Source organism: Drosophila rhopaloa, unplaced genomic scaffold (assembly GCF_018152115.1).
Source record: "Drosophila rhopaloa isolate 14029-0021.01 unplaced genomic scaffold, ASM1815211v1 contig_178, whole genome shotgun sequence".
NCBI lineage: Eukaryota > Metazoa > Arthropoda > Insecta > Diptera > Drosophilidae > Drosophila > Drosophila rhopaloa.
Genome location: NW_025335059.1, coordinates 11723133 through 11743910, shown reverse-complemented (window position 1 = coordinate 11743910; position 20778 = coordinate 11723133). Strand labels below are relative to the sequence as shown.

Below are 20778 nucleotides of genomic sequence, written 5' to 3'. Positions count from 1 at the left end.
ATTCACTTAAAAAGTTTGTTATAAAAATTCCGGCAATTAGAAAAAAATTGTTTAGTGCTATGAAAATAACAGAGTGCCTTAGAACTGGAGTGGAATTGTTAACAGCGCGTTGGAGAAGGAAAACATCGATTATGCCAGGCCAACCATCGATATCGCCGATATTTTGAAAACATCGATGATCTCATTGATAATCGACTGCACTTCCAGCTCTAGCTCATTCACAACAAACGAACAACGAACGGAGCGCGCAAGTTCTCTTCCGGAGAGCTCAATTAATTAACTGTGAGCCGTGCCCGCCGGAGTGTGTGTGCGAGTGCGTGTAAATGTGCGGGAGTGAGAACGGAGATAATTAGCTGAGTGGTAGCGGCCAACTCCCAAATCGAGAACAAAACGAGCGAAAAACAACGCAAAATGCATTAGCTAGCGACATTAGCGCGGAATGCAATCTTTTGTGCAATAATTATTTGTGGCTATTCGATTTGTTGCATTACCCGGTGTTCGTCGAAATCTGTAGCGAAATCGGAGGCGAAATGCTTGTGTTGGCGGCATTGTGAAAACGAAATCGAAATTTCAACTACGTGTTGCTCTTTTTGGTGTTGCCTAATTCAATGTGTTGTTGTTTTAATTTTCGCAAACGAAAGTCTACCGCTTTGCATGTGTAAGTGATCGTTCATTCGCTTGTGTTGGTGGTAAAAGTCGGCGCAGAAACAACAACAAATTAAAAAGCCTTCAAGATGAGTGTGTGGAGCGATTGCAATGCCAAGCAGGCGGAATTCGGCATTGGTGAGTTAGCAATTTAAGCGATAAATTTACTAGAATATGGCTAGTCAAGAATGTTTAGGCAAAGTGTTTTGTAAACAAGCATAAAGGAAAAGTTTATGAACTGTTAGCTGCTTCTTTCCAGAACCCAACCCCCTATTTGTCTTTCCTTCGTTTCTCCGCATGTGTGTGCCCCCTGCTGCGTTGCTACGGTAAAACTTGTTGCACCTTCTCGCTTGTACACGCTGCTGCTGTTGATCCTCTCTCTCTGTAATTTCGTTTTTCTTTCCATTTCATCCTTCTCATTCAACACTAACATAAAATTCTGAGATTTGCTCTTGAAACGAAAACCTGTTTTCCATCACCCGTCCCTTTCCTCTCTCACGTGCAACTGCAACACACTCCCAGAAAAAAGTGATACACAGAAAAAAATATTTTTTTAAACTAGATGCTTTTCCGGGTTAATCACAAATTTTCTGTTTTTGATGTTAATATTTTCGTAAGCAACAAATTTACTTGCTAGAAAATATTTAAACTAAATTCAAAGAATTTAATTTGTATTCATAGTGTGAATTTTATACAAACTTATATCAAAAATAGTATTTATTAAGGTGATCTAACCCAAGAATAGATGGTCAAAGAAAAAACAAGTAATATTAGATTGGATGCTAAAATGTCAAATATTGAAATAATATTGAACAAAAAACATTCAAATTCATTGGGCAGGTGTGGGTTTTAAACTGCTAGACAAATCTCAATTCATTGGCAGCGACCATGAAATATCTAATCGCGACCCGCTTCGAATACGTGTGAATTTTTTATGGCTCCCGCTTTGTTGACCTTTTCACCGCTGATCAATAGATACGACAGGTACAGGGCGCAGGTACTATTACAGGTAGACTGAGTGGAACTGAGAAACTCACTCGTAACACTCGAATGGAGCTTCCCAGTGTTTGCGCTTGTTATTTACACATGTTTGCCTCTGTCTCTGCCCTTTTTTGTGTTTGCGCGTGTACTAACTGTCGAAATCGTGGCGAGTACCCGGTAATACCGGTGGGGCACGGTAAGGTGGGTGGTGGGTTGTGTGTGCTGGTAAAATGTAATCAACTGCGATAATGCTAAATATGGGGCGGTAGATAAGTTAGTCGTTGGCATTGAGTTGCGATTTTGGCCTTTGTAATGCGAAATGCCTTACAGCGTATACGAAATTGAAAAGAAACGCCTTATCAAAGAGAGTTTGATGCCTTGTTGTCTTATCGCCGTTTTCCACTTTGTTTACCTGCATTTGGTTCTTCTTTTTGAATTCTAAGCAAATAACTGGCTGTTCCACATATTGTAAAATATGTTAAACTGAGGCATTTTCTTGGCAGCTCATCCATTTTGGGAATTATTAGTTAAATATAGCTAGTCAGAGACGATAACCATTGAGTAATCGCTTTATAACTTTATGAGGCTCATTTCTGTTATCATCTATCGATGTTTGCCTGTGTTGGTGGGTGGCACTGTGCTAAAATTTTTTTCTGTTGCAGTGCGAGTGTGCGAGCGAGTTAAAGTTGAGTCCTCTGCCTCCTGCTTAGCGGTAGTTGTATTTACATATATGCAGACCCCCTCCATCACTCCTGTTGAGTGGAATACTTCAGCTCTCTTGCTACCTCATCCCCACGCACAGTGGGCGATTTCTGAAATAATGGTCGCAAAAACTATATTGTAAATATATACACTGAAATACACACAATTCAGAACTTAAAATTTTTGTATATTTTTAACGAAAAACCAACTTGATTTTGCTGACTCTAAAGAATGTTTACTTCCCATGTTCTCTTCTTTGTAAATTAAGGCACATATACAACTTTTAAAAACAAAAATGTTTTATTTTATACCTTTCGGAGACAAAATAAACAAAAAACACAATCTTAAAAATCTTCAGGTTTAAGAAAACGCAAAAAATGTATTTAAGGTTTTTAACATATTAGTAAACAAACTTTTTTGAACATTCCACTGTGACGCCTCGTCTTGCTTTGATGATTTGTCTGTTTGAGGACCAAGTTAAAAGTTTGCCTGCGGTGACATCTTCACTTCCTTGCTGCACTACTCCACTGTTCATTGCCTCTTGGTGTGCACCTGCAGTTTCCCCTCTTTCCCCCTCAGGCACTCGCTTCTATTTACTCACTCCATGGAGATGCATTCTACATTTAAATTTGAATAGCAAAAACAACAACCGCGTTAATAATAAATACAACAACATCAAATGAAGGGAAGAGCTGGAAAAGTAAACGTAAAACTTAATGAGGCCTGAGAGCAGTGGTGAAAAGTGGAGTCGAAACTCAGGAAAAATATCGAGGGGCATAAGGGGCCTAGTGGATTTGGTTTCTGATTTCAGAGTCTGGGTTTTCTCAATTTAATTAAAATTTTCCAGCTCGTTGGAGTTTGTGATGCATGAAGTGCCTTTTGATTTGCATAATTTCAAAGAAAGGCTTTTTTCCACTACCATTTCATTACAACAAGTGAAAACTTAATCAAATTTGGTAGTGAGGCGAAAAGGTCTTCTCAGATTTTTATGTAATAAAACTTAATATGGGATATTCTGATTATACGTTTTTACTTGTTCACAAATTAAATAACATTTTTTTAGGAATAATTTACTTATTATAAAAGTTGTTTTTTGAGTTTATAAAGTATTATTTTAAGTACTTTCAAAAACGAAATGTGAACCAGGTGATTCTCTAAGTTCGCAACCAAAGCTTCTCGAAAATCACTCAATAATTTCCAAAGTTAATAAAACAAAACACTTAACCATATTGGGATAAAAATATTGATTTCTAGGAAACAAAAATTGCTAAAAATATTATAATCAAAAAAAAACATCGAGAACTTACCCTGTAATCTGATTATATCTTTGAAGTCTCTGCCTCCATAATTTTGAAGATAAACAAGATAATGTTACTCAACCGAAGAAAAGTCCCCTCGATTCATGTTATCATGAGGCAGATGCCCTTCCTTCGATGCGGCTGCATAATTGTTTGCGCTGCTGACTCAGATCAGGGAACATTCATCCCCCGGACTTTACCCTCACATGTCATCCTCCAACTCCGGATAGTTGAGCAACCGTCCAAGTGAATGCGCATCCACTTGTAATTCTGATTCCACTTAGACTGCCACCCCAGAAACCCTCCACTATCAGCGTGCTCCCCCAGTGCCGGCGAATCTCCGCTTTCCATTTCGCAATCAAAATGGAAACACAATCGATGTACCCACCCAACTTGCAACTATTCCACCCCCATCCCAAGATTGCCAATGTCGGAGATTGTCGCATCTTTGGTTTCCCTTCTATGCTAATTGACCAAGTGCAATCTTCGATTGCTCTCGGAAATTGCTTAATTAAACATAAATTGCCTGCTGCAAAGAGCAGTTATGGGGATCGAATTCGATCGGGGGAAAGTGTCCAGGGAAACAAGCAACGGGTTGGGGGAAGTGGCCGCATCATTGGGGAACAGTGCGTCATCCGGTATCAGTGGAAACTGGTTTCAACTGCTTAAGAAATGTGAGCTAAGATTCAAAGGTTACCAGGTTCCATTAAAATATTTTTACAGAAAAGTTTCCACTTTTGATCGCGTTTTAAAGTCATTAAAAACTATTTTTACGACAAATGCTTCTATGTTGCGATTTACCTAAAAATAAACTAAATTTACCATGGATGTATCTAAATACAAGAAAAAAATACAATTTTAATATCATTATTTTAAGGAAACATTATTCTATCCGAGCAGTTAACCTTTCTTGCTCAAAAAGCCATAAAACAATTTTAGATTGTTTTTAAGTGATTTTCTCAGATGGCCCAAATGGGTCAAGTTTGTGTTTACATTTCCTTCTTGTCTTTTGTCGCTCCGCAATTTTTTATGGCCCTGCTTCGTAATAATAACATTCTTTTTTTATCAGCATTCTTTTTGTTTCGATTTTAATTCTAATTTGTTTCTGGATACTTTTATGACCGCAGCGACATTAACCGTAACTGTCAACGGGCAAGTTGCTCGAAGAAATTGTGCAAGTATTTTTATGATTTTATGTCCCATCAAATATTATCTAGAGGTCTACGAATGAAGTATGCGACGTACAATTTCGGTTTTAGGCTCACCAAATTGGTTATATGTTTGAATAATTCCTTTTTGCCAAGCCTTAAAATGTGTCGGAAAGAGAGATAATGCTGTTTACCATAGCAATAACAATTTTTTCCGTAATAGAATCCAGAATATGACAAATCATTAGTACTGAAAATACCAACTGTACGCAAAAATGTAAACATAAATAAACAAATCACATATTTCTCGTCTTGCTTGGGTAGCGTTAAACTGTCTTTTTGAGAAAAGTACAATCACTTATCTTTAAAAACACCAGTAATTTAACTTTTATTTTACTGCAATAAATCCGAGATAATTAATTTACAATACAAATTATAAATTCCTCGCCACGTCTTTAATTAGCCGCATATGTATCTACCTCTAATTTAGAATTGTTCAAAGTAAATAATAGAACTCAAGAGTTGAATTTTTGTATCACATAAAAACCTCACCTCACCCCATTTTAAAGATCTTTTCTGGAATATATAATTAGTCAATGCCAGAGTAACTTAACCAACGAGAATCATTATAATTAACCCTCGAAACTGTTCCCCAGGCTTTGGACAATTAAAATCGTATATTTAGGAAAAAGTATATATAGAAAGCGCTTTAGGGGCTTAGCTCATAAAAGCTCGTACTTGGATATTATTTATACTCGAGAATACCACGAGCGTTAGAGAGCGTCAAACAAACCCGCTTCTATACAGGAAAACAAAACACAAATGCCTAAATGTGTGTAGTGGATTTGCATATGTGTATGATCATATACGGCCATAAAGAATCTTCTCTGAGCCGCGTGCTATTTAAACTTGAGATTTTGAAATGAGCCAAGTTGTGGCTGGTGTTGTCACGTTGTTGTAGTTTTTGTTTTATTTTTTATACTGTCCAGTCACCAGTCACGACGCCAACTCCGACACCAATTGATGACGAAGCGCCTTGGCTGCGGTTTATTTTATATATTCACGTCGCTTTATGGTCTGCGATTTATTATTGTTTTGGCTTTTGCTTTTATCTAGCTTTCAGCAAACTTTAAACCTAGGCGGGCACACTTTGTTCACGTGCTGGGGGGCACATCAAAATCTCCCTTTTCCAAGTGCAGCTGCATCCGTTGAAGCTTTACATGGAGCGAAAAGTATAATTATTTTAAAGCTGATAATAACTGAAGCTATTCGAAAATCTCTTCCGATCACAACTCAAAAACAAACAGCCACGAAATCCAGTGGTTGCAATAAACCAAACTTTAAATTACGTTACATTTATATAAAAAAATTATATTTGTTCTTTTTCAAATAACCAATATTTAAAATATATAACGTTAAAAATATTCAAATGGTTTTTTCGTGTGCATTTCTACGAAAGAAGCCTGGAAACTGTTCATTTTTTGTTTGGTTTACCTGCGCCTGCCTGTTGAGTGCTGGCTGTATCTACGTTTTCTGTATTGGTCCGAACCCTTTTTCCTTCTCACTGCTATTGGGCCGTGACTCCCCATCAGCAATCTATGGGTATTTATAGTCGAACAAGTTGTGCATTTCATTATTTATGATTGTTTCCGTTAGTCAACAAGTTTGTCGCTGCAGCAGAAAACAGGGTCTTGGGATAGGCTTTGTTTTGCTTATCGGCAGACTGGAGAAAAGGAAATGGGCTCGATTTAATGACGTTTTTTGATCGTTCTTGAACTCAACCCCCTCGATTCTGGTGCTTTAAAGGTGTGCCGTTCCCTGTGACTGATTGCTTGACCGCAGTGCCAACGCTGGCGTAGGCGTCGACGTCGAATGAATCACTTTGCCATTTCCGAGTATTTATTTCAATCGAAAGAGGGAAATAAGTGAGTTCCCCTTAACCACGCTGCCTATTGGATATTATAAATAATTCCAATTAATTCGATAAGTCTATTGGTTTGATCTATATTTACGCACTTCTTAAGAAACTTTCCTAGCTGGGAAAGCTCTTTTGGAGAGGCATGCTCAACTGGTTTCCGCAATTGACCCAGTACCACTCCATGTTAACTTTCCACGCAATTGGACAGACGAAAAAAAATGCAAAGCGAAGAAAAGTAACAGACAAAACCATCTCACACGTATGCACAATTGAGTTCAAAATAATAGCAGTCAAAATACTTCTCAAAGTATAGTTCAAATAGTTCGTTAGTTGTTTAATTTCCTTCTTCAGATGACTTAGATTTATTTATTTTGTATTTATTTATTTTTATTCATATTTCAAATTTTAAAAGAATTATCAAGAATTTGATAAATTAGCTTCTTCGAATAATATACATGACCTACAAAATTTCCACATGCACTATATTATTGTAAACACATTTTGTGGGGTTGTTTTAAGCAGTGAAATATGTTCTAAATAAATCTCCCACTCATTTTGCATTGGTTTAAAGAATTCAATATATTTTTCAGCCCAAATGTTTACCCATATATGATTGGTTGGTGAGAGGGGCTTTGAACTATTATTTTGGCCTCTTTAGTGCAAACACAAAAGCAGCGGCAATGAATACCTTTTGCGAATTGTTGCCGCTGTCGCTCTTAATGTGCTGTGGAGGTCGTTCTCGCTTGTTATGCTTTCCATCGAGATCGGGCATCGCGAACATCGCGAGCATCGGTCATTGGACCGTATCTTCCGTCGCTCCACTGCTCCCTTCTGTTACGCAGTCGCCATCGGCACTTCCACCACCTCCACCTCCACCGCCAGTCCCAGTCCCAGCACCACTATTACCACCATCATCAGCACCACCACCACCCGGAGCGTGCCACGCGAAGGCGGCTCAACATGGTTTTTGTATCTTTTGTGCTTGACTGCTGCGAGCACGAGGATTTTATGGGGGGTGCACATTTGTGTGCCCAACATATATATTATACATATGTAGTTGCTTATATCTGAAGCTTGCACTATCAGGCGAGGAGGAAGTTTGTCGCCGACGATGAAAACGCGCTGGTTATGTCCCATTATGTCTTATGTGGGGTAAACAAAACTCACTGCTCCTAGGGGAGTGTAGAAAATGCGATTAATTTTTAAGCAACTTTATTAACTGCGGTGGCGAAATATTACTAATTTGCTTGGCATATTTCTTAACATTTTCTTTAACTCACTAAGCAGTCTGTTGAAGAAATAATTTAAAGGTTGTAGTTATAAAATTGAATAATAAGGGATAAAACTAAACTTTAAAGCGATATTTTTTTTACAATTATTTATACATCTTTCTTATATATCACCAATATTCTTAAATTGATTTAATTTTGTTATTTTTTCTTTTGCAAATTATGTGAAATTATACCACTTATCTGCTAGAAGCGGATTCCGGGATGCCAAGTTACATTTCCCACTTCTTGATGCGATATAGGTTTTCATTTCCAATGCAAGTGCGTCATTTACAGTTCCCGTCAGACATCCAAGTCTTATCGGCAGTCGGGGTTTCGAGGAAGTTGCCCAAAGCAAGATCCAAAGACCAGAGTGTATTACATTTTTATGTTAGATCTCACGTATGCAGCAAAATCGTTACGCGAGCGGGGTGAAGATTGGGATTCTGGTGGGATGTTGGGTGATGGTGAGGGTGGCGGCGGGTTTATCAAATATCCCATCCGCTTGGGTGCACAGATAGCGGCAACCCAGTTTCCGATGATTAGCGCGTCCCCCTCATGACGGAATGGGCTAATTGATAACCTTCCGCTCCCGTTGATTTGCGTTGATTTCGCTGGGATTTTGCTCAGTTCGCAGTGGCTGACAACTGGAAAAGGTGCTCTAAGCTAAGCTCCCTACACATCCGAAAGTTATATATTTCATTTTTGACTGATTTTAAATTGTATCTTCCTTTCAGCCAAGTGCAATTTCGACCAGGAAACAAAGCCACATCGCCTTAACCTGGATGTGGGCGATGCGGTCATAATACTCAAGGAGACCACACACTGGTACTACGGCTACAGACAAAAGTAAGTAGTTACATAAAACATGTGTTTATTAATTTTTATTATAATCAAATATAAGTTATATTACAATAATTTATATTGACTAACAATTTATATTGACTTAGAAAAACACCCAGTAGGTACTCACAATAAACATTATCACAATACGCGTTTAAAATTGTTTTCTCCTTATAATTACTTCGTAAAACGTATCTTAATAGATACCCTAGACAACTTGTAAATCACAAGATTTCATTAATTTCCTTGAAATGTGTGGAGTGCTATTATTTTGATTGGTGTAGCTTGGCTAATCAAACAATCTGCTAGATCTTTTCCCCTGACTTTCACTGCAATCTCGTTTGTCTAATGCATATGCATGACTGTGGGGAAACATCCCAGACATTAGCGGACAAAAAAGCAGCAGACAATCGACAGACGGAAAACAGAAACACAACAGCAGCCAAAGTTCAGAAGCGGAAATGCTTGAAACAGATATTTCACAGGCAGAGTAAAGCAATCGTAAATCAGGTACACAAGCGCCGCCCATTTGGTTCGGCCTTTGTTTACTCCTCAAGATGCCTGGGTATTCCGGGGAAATCTGTGCCATCGCTCTTGCCCAACGCTCCTTCATCCTTTCCTCCGAACAGATGCCACCATGTGGCCGCTAAAGTTGCATGCCACATCCGTCGAAGAGATAAAGTTTTCTTTTCCCTTCCCCACCATTCAATATTTATACATGGTTTGACCCTTTTGCTGCCGTTTGGTTTGTTTGGTTTTCTTTTTATTTTGGTATCTCTCATTCGGTTTTATCTGGAGACGACTGACCATGTCTTATCAAGAAAAACGAGCAGAACGCCATCCGAGTTGACGGATCTGACCTTTTTCCATATTTCTGCTGACCCAAACAACCCTTTCCCAAGTGGAACCAGAGATTCAGAGACACAGACATCTCGGATGGTAGAATAAATACAACGAGTAGCAAAGAAAATAAATAAATGAAAGCACAAATTCTCCGATCACAGTGAGGCCCGCTCAAGAAAACCAGTTGAGTTCCGTAATGTGTGACATTAATTTACGTTGATTGCGTGCCATATTCCCACACTTCACTGTGCGTTTATCTCCCGGTAATAAAATGAAATTCAAGGCGAGACGACACCCGATATGCTGATAACCTCTTTAGCCCGAATTTCTGTTTGTGTTCAGCTCTGCGCCTCTCCCTCATCAAATGCCTATTTTTGTTTATAGAAAAATATCAATTTTAATTGTGCATTTTCTCACGATTTTAAAGCGTAAATATCGAAAATTACGAGGCTTCTGTCTGGGCATCGATATCAATTAGAAATGGTTAATCAATTTGAAGGTTACGCAGCTAGATAGATACCTGAACCAAAAACATCGAAGTAGAACTACGATCGGGGTTCAGAGACCCCAGGAGAGAAGATGGGAAAATGTGCTGCTGATTCCATAACTGATGAATGCCTCGAGCAATTAAAGCGGCCACCCCGCATGTCAAGCGGCGAATTGAGCCAAATTAAAGCATTCCATTTCATCCGACAGTGTCACACTTTGAGCGCACTTCCTCTGCAGACCCGCAGGCACTGAAAAATATTTTAAAACATTTTTTTAAAATAGGTTATTAGACTTTTAAAAAAACCTATTTTTATGAATACTGTGTATTTGACTTTTATTTAAAAATGTTTCATTCAAATGTTAAAGACTAATAGGTTTGGAATTACGAGTTATGTGTAACTTAAAATAAATAAAATAACCAAAAGTTATCAGTTTTCTCGAAATTCCACATGACTCCTTTTTCCTTAGTGCACGCTCTCCAGCGCGTCAAGTTCCCCTATCTCTCGACTTGGGTTGGGTAATTCATCAGCCGCAATGGCTGTTGAATTGTGTCATATATGTAAATATGAAGTGTCCACAGTGGAGCGTCGCTTTGAGACTATTCTCCACCGAACAGATAAGGAGAACCACAAACTCAGCTTTGACTGTGCTGACTGTTAGGCACAGAGTAGCAATTTGTTCTTTTATGCTGCATCCCATGTGCACACCATATTTTAATGACTCCCCCTCTTTCTTTTCCAATATTATTGCAGAGCCAAGGAAACACGAGGCATATTTCCCAAGAGCTATATACATTTGTGCGGATACAATATCGTGAATGGGGAGTTTTGTATCCAGCGTACGGATATTGTCGAGGAAATCACCAAAGTTCTTCTGGAGTGGGGCTCCATTGCCAAGAATTATTTTCTGGTGAGCTTTCATATACAAACTAATTAATAATAATTCAATTTTAATTAGTTTATTTTCCAATTTAAGACCACAAATCCCAACTTCAAAGAGATTCGCGCAGAAATGAACAAGTTAAATACTAACAGGGCAGCCTTGATCTCCGGGAATCTTCCGTTGGACGAGGTGCGCAAGGTGAAGCTGCAAGCCACCAACCAAATCGATACTGGCAACAAGCTCCTCGGCTTAGACATGGTCGTGCGGGATGAAAGCGGCGATATACTGGACACCAATGCCATTTGCACCACCGAACTCTATGAGCAACATGTCCACGCTATTCAACGCATCGAGAAGGCCAATGTGAGTATTAAAAACTGCAACAGAAAAACTATATCTGTCAGCAATAAATTCAAGTTCATGCCATACAAAAAATGAACAAATTTTATAAAATTTCTTTTGATTGTTGTAGTTATTTTTATAATTTATTTCACATGCTATTTTGAAACTAGGTTAAATTTCCAATTTTTTCTCTTTAGACTGAGCATTTAGTATAAAAGTTTGTAAATAACAATATTTTTGCTAATCCAATCCTCTTTCCATTCATTCATCGATAGCGGCTGCCCAGCGAGCCGGGAACAACGCGATCCCTCAACAAGTTCTCACATAATATTCTGCTGCACGTGAACGCTTTCGTGTGCAAATTTCAAGAGGATTCGGACCTGCTCTTTACGCTGTTCGACGGAGAGACGCACAAGCCCATCAGCGAAAACTACGTGGTCAAGTGGTCACGAACAGGTATTGCTCGTGATATCGATCAGATCGACAACAATCGTGTTCTTTTCACGGATCTCAGCAAAAGCGATCTGGCTATTTCGAAAATGTACCTGGTTTGCTACGCCATCCGCATCGGTTCCATGGAGTTTAAGGAGTCTGCGGACTCGAAACGGACCAGCATGAGCATTGCAAACAGCATGCTTAATGCTTCGAGTCGCAAGGCTTCACAGCTATCCGTGAGCTCAAGTGGATCGTCCACCAGTAATGGGGAATATATTATCCGGCGACCGTTTGGAGTAGCCTGCAAGGACCTGACGCCCATTATCAACAAGTCGGATGACTTTCGCGGAAACATAGACCTGCCCTTCATCATGTGCGAAAAGGACACATTGGATGGAACGCTGCGAAAGTTAATCGCCAACAAAGACATCGGCAAGATCGACTCCAAAATGGCGGTAACCATCGAGGTGCTTCGTGGTGACATCAAGCAGATTAAGGAAGACTCTCCCGGACTGTTGCGCACAAATGTAACAGTGGCCCGAAAAATGGGATTCCCCGAAGTCATTCTGCCCGGTGATGTGCGCAATGACCTTTATCTCACGATCTGCAGTGGAGAGTTTGCACGAATTGCAAAAACCTCTGAAAAAAATGTGGAGGTGTCGGTGTGTGTGGCCAATGAGCAGGGCTACCTCATGCCCGGCGTTCTAAGTATTGGAGCTGGACATCAACCGATTGATGAGTACAAGTCGGTGGTGTACTACCACGACGACAAGCCCAAGTGGCAGGAGACTTTCAAAATCCATGTGCCCATCGAGGACTTTAAGCAATGCCACCTACGCTTCGTGCTCAAACACCGCAGCAGCAACGAGCAGAAGGATCGCACGGAGAAGCCCTTCGGTCTGGCTTATGTGCGTCTAATGCAAGCCAACGGCACGACCATCCCGCAGGGCCAACATGTCTTGGCCGTTTACAAGATCGATCACAAAAAGTATGATAAAACGGTGGCCAATTGTTATTTGGAGCTTCCAGCCACAGTTGCTGAGCTGCAGGGTGCCAGGCCCTCGATCAGCGGACTTACCCTCCTGCCCAAGGATCAGCTTTCCATCGGTGTCAACCTGTGCAGCACCAAGCTCACGCAGAGCGGTAAGATGAATGTTTTTCAATCTATCTGTAACGATTTTTAAATTAAATGTATTTACTAACAGTGAGCTTGCTGGGTCTTCTAAACTGGTCCGCCCACAAGGAGACACTGGAGCAGTCGCTGAATGCCTTGTCCACAGTGCCCGGCGAGGAGGTGGTGAAATTCCTGCAGGACATCCTTGATGCCCTGTTTAATATACTGGTGGAGAATGATCATCCCGAGAAATACGATCAGCTTGTCTTTATGAGCATTATACATTTGATAGAAACTGTGTCTGATCTGAAGTACCAACACTTTCTCTCTGTTCTTGATGTTTACATTAATGAGAGCTTTTCCTTTACACTGGCGTACACGTAAGTAATATTTATAATGTGATCCCCAATAATTACTAACCCTTAAATATTTTTCCAATGCCTAGCAAACTTATGGATGTGTTGCAGATGAACATTAGCGAAGCAATCACTCCAAAAGAAAAATCCGCTGATGGCAATGATCTCGAGGAGAGTGCAGAGGTGCGACGTCTGTATAAGACCACTCGTTACCTTCACTACGTTAATGAAGTTCGTGATCCGATCGCGTGTTCTCTACGCCGAGATGAACTGTGATACGGACTATGTGGATTTTGCCACCCGGTTGCAGGAACTTCTTCGCATGTTCATCGATATGATTGGCTGTCCGAGCAATTTGCTTAAGTCGGAGGGAGCGCTGCTCAAGAATCTGCACATTATAGCCACGGATCTGATGCAGGTTTTCGATCAAGTGCGATTGAGGTGGGTTCAAAGCACAGACCATTAGATTTCCGAAACTAAATAGTATTTACAGCATTTCAATTGTGGAGATTCTTGAGAAATTCCCACCGCGCCGTCTCACTCAGTCAAAAATGGGCTGCATCAAGGACTTTGTAGAGACCAAGCTCTTTACCCTGCCCAAGTGTCGGGCCATCTTGCTGCCCGTTTTTTGCAAGCACATCAAGGATCATCTTGAGAGCAAAGAGGAGGTAAGTGTTTTTGCAATAAATTTGTGTGCCACTAATTTATCATTTGGAACTGCATTTTGTTCTTAATCCAATGCATCGTCCTCGAAAATTGTCTTGTTAATGCACCGACAAGTCGCAAAATTAAAACATTACTCAACACATGATCAAGTCTAGTTAGCTCTGAAAGTAACTAACTAAAAACAAATTTTAATTATAATTTTCCTCACACAAATGCTTTCTGTTTTGGTCTTTCAATTTGCATAAAAATACAGCAATTATTTTAAAGTCCAAAAAATATATATGCACTTAAAAATGTAAAACCAAAAACAGACCTAATATTGCTTAAAATAAGGATGCACATAACCTTTATTTAACTTTTAAAAATAATTTTATAATTATTATTCCATTATTTGCATACATATTAATTAATTGCATTAAACACATTATTCTTGACATGTGACTTGTCTTAATTTTGCTGAGTTCCAGTTTGAATTATATTTAGTAACTATTTAAGAGTCTAATCTTTGCAAGCTATGTTTAGTTAGTGTTAAGCATGTTGCATTTGCTTTCTTTTGAGTTATAAGAATGTTTAGCATGTGAATTGGCAATTTCAATCGATTTTTTGCCTATTGTTATGTATGTGTCTAGTTCCCTAGTTTTATAACAATGTTTTGTCCACGTCCTAGTGATAAGCACCATATAAATGATTGTACAATGTAGTGATTTAGCCATGATATGTCCAACATAGCTCCATGTTAGTTAGCGATCTTCCTGTGTGTGTCTATAGCGAGATTACAACTGTATCTACCATGGGGCGTAGCGAACTCATGTAAATGTTTTGTAAACATTTCACCGACGCGTTTAGTTTGGCCATTAGTATTGCACCCGCTCACCGTCATTGTCATAGCTAGAAATCAATTTGCATTTGGCAGCTCACCCAAGCACCACACAAATCACATCATCCAACCGGGATCAGTAAACACACCTCAACAACCAACCACACACCGAAACACTCAAACACACCCACCCAAATATGAATGTGCGATCTCTCCTCACTGGCACCTAATTATTCAGCTATGATCTATCTTTCTGTACCTCTTCTCTAATTCCATTATCACAAAATTTTTTTCGTATAATATTTCAAAAATCCAACCAAATCTTTACTCACGCACAACCCAACCGATGTGTTGTTATCGTTTTTTTCGTCGTTGCCACCGCAATTGAATTGTATAAACTAGGGAGACTCGAAAACCGATATCTGGCAGCAAGAAAAAAATCTTTCGAAAGCCGCCAAAGTGCTCGGACAAAAAAAATCCCAACTGCATACATGTGATACGACTGCCAACAAAAAGGTAAAGGAAATAAATCTCTCATCCAGAAATCTCTGTCAGGTCAGGTCAAGTTCTTGTGATCAGCATCAACCCCTTTGATTTGTGACCCCCAATGTTTTTGTATAATTATCATGTACCGCCTAAGATTTCTCTGTTCGGCCGTAAAGCTTGCAGCTAAATCGGCAGCATTTCACGCGCCTACTCCGTTCAATGGCTTTCCAAGCTTCATGCTGCCGATTACGGGAAATGGTAAAAATGCTTGATTTTTCCCTCAATCGACACCCGCTAAGTTAGGCTTAAGTTGTTTCAGCTTTTTTGCAATGCAATGTTAAATGGTTTCGTGTTTTTTTTAAACCTGCAACGTTTTTATGTTAATCTTAATTAAATTAAACACTAACGTTTACTTTATCCTGTCAAGCCCAGCAAGAAAGTCAACAGAGCCTTGAAGAGCTCTAGAAATAAATAGATTTAAACTCTAAGGGCCGATTACGTTTCCAATCTTCTGTAACTTGGCTAAGTTTAAAATTATGCTCTTTAAATGTATTCCATGATATAATAAGGCAATAAATTACATTAAAAATGAAATGATTAAAGCTATATTTCATTTACCTAATTATCTCTATTAAGATGATATTTTAAAATTGATCTATAAAATCGTTAGAGATATACATTTGTATTATAAATAATATTCCAAATTTATTTGGATTGAAAACGGTAATTGGCTTTACAATCCCTTGATGATTTGCTCCCTCCATTACCATCATGACCATTTTTAATATATATATTTCCATCGTTAGATTGCCGAGTGCATCAACATTATGAACAACATACTGAAACTGCTTTTCCGGTCGGATGTTGGCGCCACGCATAACGACATTCGTGACATTATGATCATCCTGTTTCGCACCGTGATGAAGGCAGCTCACGCCCTGGACAGAGACACGGGATTAGTGGGAAAATTCTTCGCAATCATGCTAGGAATCCTGCAGCGGATGGATGGCCAGCATTATGAGTACTTTGTGAAGGATTTACATCAGCGCGGCGAGCTAAAGGACTTTGTCACTGAGATCCTTCTGGTGTTTCAGGAGCTGGTCTCTCCGCACCAGAAGGCAGTGTTTCCTCGTGATTGGATGGACATGATTATGCACCAGAATACTGTGATTCTGGGAGCTCTTCAGCATCTCACCGTGGTGATCACGGACTACTTCCTGGATCCATTCGAGGAGCAGATCTGGTCGAACTTCTTCCAATGTTCCATCGCCTTTCTCGTACAATCTCCGTTACAGTTAAATGATTTCAACGACAACAAAAGGCAGATTGTGTTTGCACGATACCGCGACATCCGCAAAGACACGGCCATGGAGATCAGGAAGATGTGGTTCCAGCTCGGCCAGCACAAGCCAATGTTTGTCTCGCGGTTGGTGGAGCCCATCCTGGAGATGAGCATGATACCGGAGAGGCAACTGCGCCAGGAGACAATTCCCATCTTCTTCGACATGATGCAGTGCGAATACTACAGCTCCCGGCTGGAGCAGGAAAGCTATGGCGACACCAAGTTCAATAATTCCCACCACAAGGGAAACTTTTCCGACTTTAAGACAGCTATGATTGAAAAGTTGGACATCCTGATCGGAGCAGGCAAGGGAGATGCGGAGTACAAGCATTTGTTTGAGACAATCATGATGGAGCGTTGCGCCGCTCACAACACCCTTAATGTGGATGGCACCGCCTTTGTAGAGATGGTCACCCGGCTGATGGACAAGCTGTTGGAGTACCGCTGTATTATCCAGGACGAGAGTAAGGAAAACCGAATGGCATGCACTTTCTCGCTGCTGCAGTTCTACTCAGAGGTGGACCTCAAGGAGATGTACATCCGGTATGTCTACAAATTGTGCGCCCTGCACATGGAGTTCGAGAACTACACGGAGGCGGCCTTTACGCTCAAGTTGCACACGGAGTTGCTGCGATGGACGGACACAGAACTGTCACCACAGCTGCGCAGCTACCGGCACAGTAGCTGTCGCACCCACCGCCAACTGAAGGAGGAGCTCTACTATGAGATCCTGGAGTATTTTGACAAGGGAAAGCAGTGGGAGTGTGCAATCGACTTGTGCAGGGTGCTGGCACGGCAATACGAGGAGGAAGTCTTTGACTACCTCAAGCTCGCGGACATCCTGAAGCGGATGGCTTTGTTCTTCGAGAAGATCATCAAGGAGCTTCGCCACAGCTCCGAGTACTTCCGGGTGTGCTTCTTTGGGCGGGGATTTCCGCGCCTCCTACAGAACCGCGTCTATATCTTCCGTGGCAAGGAGTACGAGCGGCACAGTGATTTCTGCGCTCGGATGCTAGTTCAGCATCCACAGGCTGAACTCATGCAAACGTTAGAAGCTCCCGGCGAGGACATTACAAACAGCGATGGTCAATTCATCCAGGTGAACAAGGTTGAGCCGATAATGGGCCCGGCGTTTAACAAATTCAACGAAAAGAATATAAACAACGAAATTGTCAAATACTTCACCGCCAACAACGTGCAAAAGTTCCAGTTCTCGCGTCCCTTCCGGGACAGTTTGAGTGGTGGTGACAGGGACGATGTTCGGAGTTTGTGGCTGGAGCGCACTGAGCTGCTCATTCGCTTTCCCCTGCCGGGAATCCTGCGCTGGTTCCCCGTCATCGAGACCAACACGTTCAAGATCTCTCCCTTGGAAACAGCGGTGGAGGTAATGAAGAAAACGAACAGCGATATTCGGCAGCTAGTGATCCTGTATAGAAGCGACGAGAAACTGCACATCAATCCGCTGACCATGAAACTAAACGGCATTGTCGATCCTGCGGTGATGGGTGGTTTCGCCAAGTACGAGGAGGCCTTCCTCACCGATGACTATCTAGAGCAGAATCCCGACGACAAAGAGTTAGTAGAGGATCTTAAGGAACTGATTGCCAATCAGATCCCGTTGCTGGAGATCGGTAAGTAATGAAGGCCCTGGGAATTGTTTCAAAGAATATAGAATATTTTGTTTTGTGTCCCACACAGCCATCAAGCTTCACCGCATGCGGGCGCCGGATAGTCTAAAGGCCCTGCAGGACCACCTGGAAGGATGCTTCGCCGATATGCAGCAGCACGTAGAGTTGCGTTACGGTTGCAAGTCCTGTGACTTGAAAATCGAACGAGATTCGGTTGTGATGCGACGCCCCAACTCCTTCCTGCCCCCTCTTTTCGATGGCAGCAACAATCGTCACTCTGAGACCAGCATGGGTTCTTCAGAGTAAGTCCTGATAGCTTTTCCCTTTTGGTTCTTACTAATGCCCTTTATTTATTCACATTTGCAGCAGCGGGCTATCGAAATCAACATTTTTGCCGCGGCCACAGACCAATTCCATTAAGAATACTTTGGCCAGCTTAAGTTTCAACACAAGGTGAGTGTCGATAAAAAATCCCGAGTTGTTTGGAATGCTCGCCCTAACAAAAACTTTTCTAACTCTTCCTCCATGCTAACCGCTGGCTTTTAGTTTGAGACTCTAACATTACTTTGATTTCGTTTGATTTTTGAATTGCATTTTCGTTTTGTTTTGTTTATTTATTTGCGTTATGTTGCTTATCGTCTATGCTTACTTTGCCTATGCCATTATGTGCAGACCCAGTTTGGGACACTCGCCAAGCATTAAAAGCAACAAGAACAAGGATAAGACTCCAGGCAAACGGAGAAACAAGGATGGAAAGGTAAAGGTAAGCAAGTCAAGATGACTTTTTGTCCAACCCGCACTAATTTTGTTAAATCCCACAGGACCGTGAAGTTCTTAGCTTTTCCAGCAGTCAATGGTACACACCGCCATTGTCCACCATAACGTCTACGCCCGAAAAGGAGATCAACACATCTATAGCTTCGCTGGCAAGTACTTCAAATAGTTCTTTGAGTGGCCCCAAGACGCCTGATCCTCATATCCTGACAGAGGAGGTAAGCACGGTTGCGGTCGATGGTCATACCTTTATCTAACCCCTTATTGTAAACAACAGCTGACACCCAAGCGTCCTTTGCGTTCGGAAATGGAGAAAGAACGCCGTCTCTCTCGCCCGGCCAGCATTGCCACGCCCACGGCCAGCATCAAGAATTTTCCCGATACACGTTCGCTGTCGGAGAGCAGCAACCGCAACTCTGTTGGTAAGTATAAATAATAAAATTTCAATCTAACACTTTAATACAATTTAATATCCCCTCAGAAACCACAGATTCCACATCGGAGGAGGACATTCGACCACCGCCGTTGCCCGCAAAGGCACGCGACTCCACCGACTTCACCAGCTTGTCGCAAAACATGGATTGGACGCCGAATGGTTTTACAATGCTCAGCACCATTAGCAACACAAGCAGCAGCAGCATGAGTACCACCTCGACCCTGACGAAGACCAGTATTACCAACACCATGTACGAGTATTTGGAGACCACGAACTTCAGTTTGGTGGGTGCCGTCGATGGAAGCAAGCCGCGTCCACCGACGCCGCCGCCGAAGCCATCGCGCCACAGCAAACACATTCCATAGGGTAGCTAGGGGAGAGTTTGACCCCCAAAAGCTTCCAGTGCAGCGCCATATATGTTCAACCGTTGTCGAGTGCCAAATTTTTCTGTTACTACATGTATAATAGGCATCGATCCTGTAGTACGCACAGCAACAAAAACAGCAACGACCTTTGCCTCAACCTTACGACCACCTACCAAATCAAGTGTCTTAAAAAACGATCGCATTAGTTTTTAGTATTCAGATTTCCAATAATTATATTTAAATGCTGTTAAGTGTTTGGTTACGTTTAAATGATATTATGTTGAACATGTCATTTTCGTTTAGTTAAGGATTTCGTCGTGTAGTTTGTTTCAAAACGTACCCAAACTGCTTGTCTTCCACAAGTATTAATTAATGTTGTACACCTGTGTGTTGTACAGATGTTGTTAGATGTAAGCTCAAATCAGCAATTCGAAGAACTTTGTACGTCTCGTATGCAAACAAGTGCCACAGTCTTTATGCAATAGCAATTAACATACACAAAACCTATGACCATATCTTCGATTTTACGAGCAACCAAAATGGTTTTAGCACAAGTTTACTAACAAGTCAATTAGGAAATATTAATGTGAAACGAAATCTTTTATGATACAATTTTAGAACATTTTTTGAAGAACGCACAAATATTTACACTGTTTTGATATGAATCAGTATAGCCATAATGTAGAGCAACTAAATGTTGAGATATATTCGTTAAGATTATATAAATACTATATATGAACAACTTATTGCACTGAAACCATACGGCACAATATTTTTAACGAACTTGAGTATAAATATTTAATTTAAACCAAAATCATTGTTTAATTTTGTTTTAATGGATTCTGTGTAATTTACGATCTGTGTGTCGGCCAAAGATTAAGCAATAATAAAATACAATTAAGCATGTACAAAGTTTTCAAACGTATATCAATTCCCTGGGCGGGCATTAACCAAAAATACGCAGAAGAATAGCAGAATTTCACTTCGAAAAAGGCACGTC

General features: G+C 40.7%; 1 protein-coding gene across 1 annotated transcript; it reads left to right on the top strand.

The window, feature by feature from the left end:
- The first annotated feature begins 222 nt into the window (after positions 1-222).
- LOC108041685 (dedicator of cytokinesis protein 1) lies at positions 223-20693 on the top strand. Its single transcript, XM_044459062.1, is given in 17 exon segments — positions 223-783; positions 8698-8809; positions 10888-11044; positions 11111-11380; positions 11635-12937; positions 13000-13288; positions 13354-13489; positions 13491-13705; positions 13758-13932; positions 15150-15263; positions 16040-18206; positions 18274-18505; positions 18570-18656; positions 18876-18966; positions 19025-19195; positions 19255-19399; positions 19459-20693. Coding segments are annotated over 17 exon segments (6033 nt in total). The 5' UTR covers positions 223-734; the 3' UTR covers positions 19779-20693.
- The last annotated feature ends 85 nt before the right edge of the window (positions 20694-20778 follow it).